The sequence below is a fragment of the Eschrichtius robustus genome, chromosome 15 (assembly GCF_028021215.1).
Source record: "Eschrichtius robustus isolate mEscRob2 chromosome 15, mEscRob2.pri, whole genome shotgun sequence".
In the NCBI taxonomy this organism is placed as follows: domain Eukaryota; kingdom Metazoa; phylum Chordata; class Mammalia; order Artiodactyla; family Eschrichtiidae; genus Eschrichtius; species Eschrichtius robustus.
In genome coordinates, this window is record NC_090838.1 from 25,498,278 (window position 1) to 25,509,618 (window position 11,341).

At 42.6% G+C, this 11,341-nt stretch overlaps 1 protein-coding gene across 1 annotated transcript in view; it reads right to left on the reverse strand.

Moving 5' to 3' along the window:
- The window catches only part of SRD5A2 (steroid 5 alpha-reductase 2), a 57,165-nt gene extending 46,696 nt beyond the window's left edge, over positions 1 to 10,469 (reverse strand). Inside the window, exon 1 of the mRNA XM_068564959.1 lies at positions 10,189 to 10,469. Within this exon, the coding sequence (XP_068421060.1) occupies positions 10,189 to 10,469 (281 nt within the window). The remainder of the gene's footprint in view (positions 1 to 10,188) is intronic.
- Positions 10,470 to 11,341: the final 872 nt, after the last annotated feature.

Here is an 11,341-nt window from a genome sequence, read left to right on the forward strand (position 1 = left end):
CCAATGAGTAATTTCCTTCATGAGGTTTGATTACTTCTGAATATTTGACACATCTGCAGGTCTTATGAGATTGGAGAAGAATTGACAGGGCACATGATGAGACTCAAGCTCCAGTGCCCTCTTTGCCCCTAATTGTCTTAACTTTGTGGTGCTCTGCTTCTATAAAATGAGGAGGCTGGACAGATATGACGTTTCCTTAAAATAGAGAATTATGATCCAGTGTGTGAAATGTCTCATAGAAGGCCACACTGGCTGCTATGAAAACCACACCTTGACTTACAAAAGGAGAAAGGACACAGAGAAGCCTTCTTGGAGGAAGTGATGCCCGATCTGAGTCTTGAAGGATGGGGAAGAATTCATGCTGCTGGAGAATGAACTGAGCAATCGAGCAAAAAGGCCTCTTATTGAGACATTGGTTCAACATGACGGAGTAGAAGGATGTACGTGCACTCCCTCTTGGGAGAGCACTGGAATCACAACTAACTTCTGAACAATCATTGACAGGAAGGCACTGGAACTCACCAAAAAAGATACCCCACATCCAAAGCCAAAGGAGAAGCCACAAAGAGACGGTAGGAGGGGTGCAATCACAATAAAATCAAATCTCATAATGGCTGCGTGGGTGACTCACAAACTGGAGAACACTTATACCACAGAAGTCCACCCACTGGAGTAAAGGTTCTGAGCCCCACGTCAGGCGTCCCAACCTGGGGGTCCGGCAATGGGAGGAGGAATTCCTAGAGAATCAGACTTTGAAGACTAGTGGGATTTGATTGCAGGACTTTGACAGGACTGGGGGAAACAGAGACTCCACTCTTGGAGGGCACACACAAAATAGTGTTCACATCAGGACCCAGGGGAAGGAGCAGTGACCCCATAGGAGACTGAACCAGACCTACCTGCGAGTGCTGGAGGGTCTCCTGCAGAGGCGGGGGGTGGCTGTGGCTCACCGTGGGGACAAGGACACTGGCAGCAGAAGTTCTGGGAAGTACTCCTTGGTGTGAGCCCTCCCAGAGCCTGCCTTTAGCCCCACCAAAGAGCCCAGGTAGGCTCCAGTGTTGGGTTGCCTCAGGCCAAACAACCAACAGGGAGGGAACCCAGCCCCACCCATCAGCAGTCAAGCTGATTTTAAAGTTCTACTGAGCTCTGCCCACCAGAGCAACACCCAGCTCTACCCACCACCAGTCCCTCCCATTAGGAAACCTGCACAAGCCTCTTAGATAGCCTCATCCACCAGAGGACAGACAGCAGAAGCAATAAGAACTACAATCCTGCAGCCTGTGGAACAAAAACCACATTCACAGAAAGATAGACAAGATGAAATGGCAGAGGGCTATGTACCACATGAAGGAACAAGATAAAACCCCAGAACAACAACTAACTGAAGTAGGGATAGGCAATCTTCCAGAAAAAGAATTCAGAATAATGATAGTGAAGATGATCCAGGACCTCAGAAAAAGAATGGAGGCAAAGATCGAGAAGATGCAAAAAATGTTTAACAAAGACCTAGAAGAATTAAAGAACAAACAAACAGAGATGAACAATACAATAACTGAAATGAAAACTACACTAGAAGGAATCAATAGCAGAATAACTGAGGCAGAAGAACGGATAAGTGACCTGGAAGACAGAATGGTGGAATTCACTGCTGCAGAACAGAATAATGAAAAAAGAATGAAAAGAAATGAAGACAGCCTAAGAGACCTCTGGGACAACATTAAATGCAACAACATTCGCATTATAGGGGTCCCAGAAGGAGAAGAGAGAGAGAAAGGACCAGAGAAAATATTTGAAGAGATTATAGTCGAAAACTTCCCTAACATGGGAAAGGAAATAGCCACCCAAGTCCAGGTAGCGCAGTGAGTCCCATACAGGATAAACCCAAGGAGAAACACACCGAGACACATAGTAATCAAACTGGCAAAAATTAAAGACAAAGAAAAATTATTGAAAGCAGCAAGGGAAAAATGACAAATAGCATACAAGGGAACTCCCATAAGGTTAACAGCTGATTTCTCAGCAGAAACTCTACAAGCCAGAAGGGAGTGGCATGATACACTTAAAGTGATGAAAGGGAAGAACCTACAACCAAGATTACTCTACCTGGCAAGGATCTCATTCAGATTTGATAGAGAAATCAAAAGCTTTACAGACAAGCAAAAGCTAAGAGAAATCAGCACCACCAAACCAGCTCTACAACAAATGCTAAAGGAACTTCTCTAAGTGGGAAACAAAAGAGAAGAAAAGGACCTACAAAAACAAACCCAAAACAATTAAGAAAATGGTCATAGGAACATACATATTGATAATTACCTTAAACGTGAATGGAATAATGCTCCAACCAAACGACACAGGCTTGCTGAATGGATACAAAAACAAGACCCATATATACGCTTTCTACAAGAGACCCACTTCAGACCTAGGGACACATACAGACTGAAAGTGAGGGGATGGAAAAAGATATTCCATGCAAATGGAAATCAAAGGAGAGCTGGAGTAGCAATACTCATATCAGATAAAATAGACTTTAAAATAAAGAATGTTACAAGAGACAAGGAAGGACACTACACAATGATCAAGGGATCAATCCAAGAAGAAGGTATAACAATTATAAATATATATGCACCCAACATAGGAGCTCCTCAATACATAAGGCAACTGCTAACAGCTGTAAAAGAGGAAATAGACAGTAACACAATAATAGTGGGGGACTTCAACACCTCACTCACACCGATGGACAGATCATCCAAAATGAAAACAAATAAGGAAACAGAAGCTTTAAATGACACAATAGACCAGATAGATTTAATTGATATATATAGGACATTCCATCCAAAAACAGCAGATTACACTTTCTTCTCAAGTGCACATGGAACATTCTCCAGGATAGATCACATCTTGGGTCACAAATCAAGCATCAGTAAATTGAAGAAAATTGAAATCATATCAAGCATCTTTTCTGACCACAACGCTATGAGATTAGAAATGAATTACAGGGGAAAAAACGTAAAAAACACAAACACATGGAGGCTAAACACTACGTTACTGAATAACCAAGAGATCACTGAAGAAATCAAAGAGGAAATCAAAAAATACCTAGAGACAAATGACAATGAAAACACGACGACCCAAAACCTATGGGATGCACAAAAGCAGTTCTAAAGGGAAGTTTACAGTTCTACAAGCCTACCTCAAGAAACAAGAAAAATCTCAAATAAACAATCTAACCTTACACCTAAAGGAACTAGAGAAAGAAGAACAAACAAAACCCAAAGTTAGCAGAAGGAAAGAAATCATAAAGATCAGAGCAGAAATAAATGAAATAGAAACAAAGAAAACAACAGCAAAGATCAATAAAACTAAAAGCTGGTTCTTTGAGAAGATAAACAAAATTGATAAACAATTAGCCAGACTCATCAAGAAAAAGAGGGAGAGGACGCAAATCTATAAAATTAGAAATGAAAAAGGAGAAGTCACAACAGACACCCTAGAAATACAAAGCATCCTAAGAGACTACTACAAGCAACTCTATGCCAATAAAATGGACAACCTGGAAGAAATGGACAAATTCTTAGAAAGGTATAACCTTCCAAGACTGAACCAGGAAGAAATAGAAAATATGAACAGACCAATCACAAGTAATGAACTTCAAACTGTGATTTAAAATCTTCCAACAAACAAAAGTCCAGGACCAGATGGCTTCACAGGTGAATTCTATCAAACATTTAGAGAAGAGCTAACACCCATCCTTCTCAAACTCTTCCAAAAAATTGCAGAGGAAGGAACGCTCCCAAACTCATTGTATGAGGCCACCATCAATCACCCTGATACCAAAACCAGACAAAGATACTAGAAAAAAAGAAAATTACACACCAATATCACTGATGAATATAAATGCAAAAATCCTCAACAAAATACTAGCAAACAGAATCCAACAACACATTAAAAGGATCATACACCATGATCAAGTGGGATTTATCCCAGGGATGCAAGGATTCTTCAATATACTCAAATCAATCAATGTGATACATCATATTAACAAATTGAAGAATAAAAACCATATGATCATCTCAATAGATGCAGAAAAAGCTTCTGACAAAATTCAACACCCAGTTATGATAAAAACTCTCCAGAGAGTGGGCATAGAGGGAACCTACCTCAACATAATAAAGGCCATATACGACAAACCCACAACAAACATCATTCTCAATGGTGAAAAACTGAAAGCATTTCCTCTAAGATCAGGAACAAGACAAGGATGTCCACTCTTGCCACTATTTTCAACATAGTTTTGGAAGTCCTAGCCACGGCAATCAGAGAAGAAAAAGAAATAAAAGGAATACAAATTGGAAAAGAAGAAGTAAAACTGTCACTGTTTGCAGATGACATGATACTATACATAGAGAGTCCTAGGGATGCAACCAGAAAACTACTAGAGCTAATCAATGAATTTGGTAAAGTTGCAGGATACAAAATTAATGCACAGAAATCCCTTGCATTCCTATACACTAATAATGAAAAATCTGAAAGAGATATTAAAGAAACACTCCCATTTACCATTGCAACAAAAAGAATGAAATACCTAGGAACAAACCTACCTAGGGAGACAAAATACCTGTATGCAGAAAACTATAAGACACCGTTGAAAGAAATTAAAGATGATAGAAACAGATGGAGAGATATACCATGTTCTTGGATTAGAAGAATCAATATTGTGAAAGTGACTATACTACCCAAAGCAATCTACAGATTCAATGCAATCCCTATCAAATTACCAATGGCATTTTTTATAGAACTAGAACAAAAAAATCTTAAATTTGTATGTAGACACAAAAGACCCCAAATAGCCAAAGCAGTCTTGAGGGAAAAAAACGGAGCTGAACGAATCAGACTCCCTGACTTCAGACTATACTACAAAGCTACAGTAATTAAGACAATATGGTACACAACACAAAAAACAGAAATATAGATCAATGGAACAGGATAGAAAGCCCAGAGGTAAACCCACGCACATATGGTCAACTAATCTATGACAAAGAAGGCAAGGATATACAATGGAGAAAAGACAGTCTCTTCAATAAGTGGTGCTGGGAAAACTGGACAGTTACATGTAAAAGAATGAAATTAGAACACTCCCTAACACCATACACAAAAATAAACTCAAAATGGATTAGAGACCTAAATGTAAGACCAGACACTATAAAACTCTTAGAGGAAAACATAGGAAGAACACTCTTTGACATAAATCACAGCAAGATCTTTTTTGATCCACCTCCTAGAGTAATGCAAATAAAAACAAAAATAAACAAATGGGACCTAATGAAACTTCAAAGCTTTTGCACAGCAAAGGAAACTACAAACAAGACGAAAAGACAATCCTCAGAATGGGCGAAAGTATTTGCAAATGAATCATCAGACAAAGGATTAATCACAAAAATATATAAACAGCTCATGCAGCTCAATATTAAGAAAACAACCCAATCAAAAATTGGGCAGAAGACCTAAATAGACATTTCTCCAAAGAAGACATACAGATGGCCAAGAAGCACATGAAAAGCTGCTCAACATCACTAATTATTAGAGAAATGCACATCAAAACGACAAGTTGTCACCTCATACCAGTTAGAATGGGCGTCATCAGAAAATCTACAAACAACAAATGCTGGAGAGGGTGTGGAGAAAAGGGAACTCTCTTGTACTGTTGGCAGGCATGTAAATTGATACAGCCACTATGTAGAACAGTATTGATGTTCCTTAAATAACTAAAAATAGAAGTACCATATCACCCAGCAAACCCACTACTGGGCATATACTCAGAGAAAGCCATAATTCAAAAAGACACATGCACACCAATATTCATTGCAGCACCATGTACAATAGCCAGGTCATGGAAGCAACCTAAATCCCCATCCACGGACAAATGGATAAAGAAGTTGTGGTACATATATACAATGGAATATTACTCAGCCAAAAAAAAAAGAACGAAATTGGGTCATTTGTAGAGACGTGGATGGATCTAGAGACTGTCATACAGAGTGAAGTATGTCAGAAAGAGAAAAATATCGTATATTAACGCATATATGTGGAACCTAGAAAAATGGTACAGATGAACCTGTTTGCAGGGCAGAAATAGAGACACAGATGTAGAGAACAAACGTATGGACAACAAGGGGGGAAAGTGGGGGGAGGGTGGTGTGATGAATTGGGAGATTGGGATTGACATATATACACTGATATGTATAAAATGGATAACTAATAATAACCTGCTGTATAAAAAAATAAATAAAATAAAATTCAAAATTCAAAGAAAGAAAAAAAAGGCCTCCCATTTAAGCCATCATTTTATTTGGCTGAATAGAAAATGTCATTATTTTCAGCATCTAAATCCCAGGAAAGTTCTTTCCAAATTCAAACAGACTCTAATGTGTGCATTGCCCTCTGCTTCTGCATGTGCATCAAGGAAGGTCACACTGCCAGCAACTTTTTACAGAATAGTCACCTTTATTTGAAAAGAGAGTTTTCTTTTTCATCTAAATACCAAGGTCACACCCAAGTCTTGAAAAAACATAAGCTTCCACAGGCATAGGTGTTGCGATGACCATTGCGTGAGACACCAAGGCATCTTGAGAAAATGATCAATCAGAGAGTGGGGGCAAAGGATCATTCCAGGTCATAGTCAAGGTCAACAAGAGGTGAGATAACTCTGACTTCAAACAACTCTAGATGTGGGATTAGGCAACATGCTTACACAGCAGTCATTTTCATGTAGCTAAACCAACCAAATATCCACAACAATAGATTCTGAAGGGAAGAGAATGATCTGGGTTGACCTAGCCATGCAATCTCAGCAATGATTCCTAAGTAATTGCTAGCTCTCCCACAATTCTGACTGCCTGTACTGATGTCAGAAGCAGAGTTCATTCATGCATTCAACAAATTTTAGTGAGTACCAAATATGTACTGGCACTTTTCTATACACTGAGGACACAGCCATGAACAAGTGAGATAAAAATCCTTGCCCTTGTGGGACTCACATTCTTGCATGTCACCCTTGTATGGAGAAAAGTGCAAAGAGTTTCACCTTCTATCCAATGGGACATATTGCTTTTCTGAATAGCCCCCAAGGGACATTTTGCAACAGAGTCTAAGCCACAGCTGAGCCAGCTTTCTCCTGAACCCCTGTTCCTCCATCGTATTCTCTGTGTCATAGCTACGCACAGCACAGGGTAAAGCCAAGGCATCCTGGAGCTTTTTCCTTAACGTGCCCTCACTATCAAGCCTAATGACTCCTAAAACCTCAAGGCAAAAATGCTCATAACTTTGAACCACTTCTGGGAATCCTGGCTAAGAGAATAGTGGTGACTTCTGAAAAAAAATTTAGGTGCAAAAATGTACATCACAACCTTATTTAACCTTATTTAGCCAAAATAAAAAGACAAATTAAATGTCCAATTTAATATAAATTATATTTTTAAAATATTAAAATTATCAAAAAACTATAGATTAATGGATAAATTATGGTTTTTAGATGAAATAACAAGCAGCCACTAAGATGATATTTACAAAGGTTCTATGATAATGTGGAAAAATATTTATTATAGACAGTAATCAAGCAGAACTAAAACCTATATATATTCAACATAGCAAGCATGTATAAAAATTGACCAAGAAAAATTAGAACCTTGATGGAAATGTTCCAAAACATTAACAATTAATGTACTTAAGTGTTGAAATTATGGGAATTTTTCTACTTTTGTACTTTTCATTTTTTCTTTAGTAAACATTCATTATTTTTATAATTAAAAAATAATTTTAAGCTTAAATATAGTTTTTAAAAGGCAAGAACAAGGCAGCAAGAACAAATATAAAACAGTTTATCATGGTAGCTAAGAGCCTGAGATCTGGATTCAAATTCCCTGGGTCTGAATCCTGGCTCCCTGGTTACTCTGTGACCTTGGGCAAGTTATTTAAGCTTTTCTCGCCCCAATTTCCCACCTGCAAAATGGGGGTGATAATAGTGCTTCCTCAATGGGCTGGTATGAGGATTAGTAGAGAACTCACATAGTGTTTAGCACAGAGCGTAACCCCTTGTAAGCACTCAGAATGATAATAGATTCAACAGTCCAGTGGCCACAAAGAAAGAGTTCACACAAAGGGAATGGTGGACAAACATCACATCTTCATTCCTTAGGGACAACTCACTCACCCTGAGTTGTGTTTTCTGTGGGGAATTTTCCCTCAGGCAGAATCAATCCCCAAATCCTCTAAATTTTACATTTTAACTTTTCCCCTAAAGAAGGTGAACAGTATGTTGATATTCATTTTATGAGTAATTATTTCCTTGGTTTTTTAAATGTACTTGTCATAATTTATTAAGGCAAAGTACCTTTTGGCTTTAAAAAAAGTCTAAAACTTATGTTAATAGGATTGTCAGAAAGCACTAATCAATACTGTAAGATGAAATGAACTCATAAAAATATTGTTAATGGTGCTAACAGACAGTAGTTAATTAGAAGTTAAAAGTAATTGCCTGATAAAATCACATTTTTCTGTCAAATGTCTTCTCCAGTAACAGTGAAATCAAAAGCTGTTCTCTTATCTCCTACACCCAACATCCTTCTTTCTGTGCAAATTAAACCACCTAAATCTGGATAAAATAAAATGGTTAGTAAATAGCTCCAGAAAGGACACCCATTTATGAAATGGTTGCTTGGCAATAATTATTAAAAGAGTGAGAATCCAGTTAAAATTGCATAAATATTAAATCTTGACCAATAAAAAAGATCCAGAGGATAAGAAGGGATTATATGCAAAGAGAAGTTAAAACTTGTTTCTCTACACTTCTTTTCCCAAAATGAGGCATCACTTTTCCCTTATGATCCTTATGAGAGAGGATCATGCCTTTCAGCTTCCAGAGGAATTCTTTACCCTAGTTTCTAATCTAGATTTCCTTGATTTTTTTTTACCCCATAAATTCTCTATGCAAAATAAGGCTGTGCCTCTGTTCCAGTTCTTGATTTGGCTTGGCAACTTTTCTCTGTCCGTGGATTCTGTTTTCTCCTTGCAGAGTATCCACCTGCTTAACATGGTGGAAAGGTCTTAAACGATGGAGTTTCACAGGCTTAGATTTGAATTTGGCTGGGCACTAGCTGTATCATCTTCATTCAGTCACTTAACCTTACACAGCCTCAGTTCCTTTGTCTATAAAGTGGGCACAGTAAATACATATCTCACAAGGTTACAATGGGGCTACATGGGACGACAGAAGGTAAATGACTAGGCATGGTAGGCAACTGAATCTTGCGCTCTTCTCTTCCACTATGAGTCTCTTTTGAGCATCTATTCTCCGAATCCTGAAAGCCCTTGGTTTTTTTCCTGTCTTTCCTTCTCAGAGCAGAAGGTAAAGTTCTCCTGAATTTGGGATTTTTAATTCAGAAGAACATTTCAGCTCTAAGTTAACTTCAACCCATCCACACTTAAGTGCCAGGGGAACTTGAAACGAGTTGGTGGTGAGCGCGGTCCCTTTTCGGTGGGTCCTGAGAAGTGGGACTCTTGCTCAGGTCAGTGGGTTCCCATCACGTTCTCTTTCTCACCGTTGAAGTCCAGGGTCTGGGTCTGCCCATCTCCCTGCGGAGATACGTTGATCCAGTCCCTCTGAGCCGAATTTCCTTCGGGAGATGCCAATACTTAGACTCCCTCAAGATCTCAGAACCAGCCCGCCCCCACCCTGCAAAGGAAAGGTGAAGGAAGAACGAGAAGGGGTGGTGGGCAAGACGCCACAGGTGACGCGGGACGGCGCGGAGCTGGAGAGGTAACTGTCTGAAACAAGAGCTCTGCCCAGCTTGAGCTTTCCAGCTTGCCTCCCGCCCCGCTCCACCGCTTTCCCCGGAGCAGTCCAAGGATTCGAAGCGGACCCGAGACGCGCGCGGGGCCGTGGAGAGTGAAGGCGGCGTCTGCCCGCGATCGCTCCTCCACTAGCCCGCGTCTGGCCCGCAGCCCCGGCCCAGCCAGGTGCTCCCCTCGCGCCGCGCTCCGCGCTCCTTGCAGCGGCTCGCGCCGCCCCTCCGCGCTCCTTGCAGCGGCTCGCGCCGCCCCTCCGCGATCCTCAGTGCGCGCCGCGCGCTGCGCTCCTGGACGCCGGGAGCCTGGCAGTGCGCTGCGCTCCGCACCCTCAAGGGAAAACGCTACCTGTGGAAGTAATGTGCGCAGAAGAGGCCCAGAAGCACAGTCGCAGGCTGGCCGAAGAGAGAGCGGGGCTGCCCGGCGAGGATCCCCGCGGGCACCGCGAAGGAGGGCAGCTCCTGCAGGAACCAGGCGGCGCGGGCGGACAGGCGGGTAGCCACGGGCATCCGGCTCTCCGTGTACTTCCCGTAGCCGGCGGGCTCCGCGAGGCACAGAACCAGTGCCCCCAGGGCGGCCAAAGTGGCGCTGCCTGCCAGCACCGGACTCTCCTGGCAGCGAACGGACATTGCGCCCTGTTCCCCGCTGGTGGCCGCTGCCAGCGCAGAAGAGAGCGCGGGCCCCGCCGCCCCTTTATGAAGAGCTAGACGCCACCCCGTGTCCGCCCCTTCGGCCTTGGCTCCCGCCCCTCCATCCTACGTCCCATCTCAGTGCGGCCAGCCCTGGCTAGGCTCAGCAGCGATGCCCCTTTCGCAGGGCTGGCACTTCGGAAAGCAGCCAGGCGGAGAGTGGATGAAGGCTTTCGCGGAGCCAACTTCGTGTCCTGCGCCCTTCCTTTAGCCCTTATTCGCGCCTTCGCCCGCGCGTCCGCCCCTCTCCACAGCCTGCCACTGTTCTCTCCTTCTAACTGCCCTTCGAAGATTTGTTCTTCACCCATCAACCTCTGATGCTGCAACTTCTGGGACTAGGAAATAGAAAACTACAGGTACGACTTAGCCAGGGTAGTTCTCCCGCCCTAACACACACCCTCTGTGTGGTCGCCACGCAGTCCCCACCCTCTGACCATCCGCAGCCAGAATCTCCCCAACCCCTCCGGTTCCCTGTGCTCCTTCACTCTCCGCCAGCTTCCACTGGACCCTGGGCCCAGCCTCCAGCCACTTCCCGCGTCCCCCAGGCCTTCTGCGCTGGGGCGCCGCTTTCCTTGGCCACTTTCGGCATTAGTGGCCGCTCCGCACCACCTCGCCCCCAGGCAGGTACCAGCCTCTCCCCATCCTTGTTTCCTCCGCTTTCTCTCTGCTTTGAAGAGACGAGTCGACTGAGCGTGGGCGTGGAAGCACGGATTTCGACCCTGAGTAGTGATCCTGTCTGTCTGCCCTAGCCTCTCCTCCTCCGCGGGACTTCCCGAGCTGGCCCAGATTCAGGCTCATGTCTAGGGCTTCAG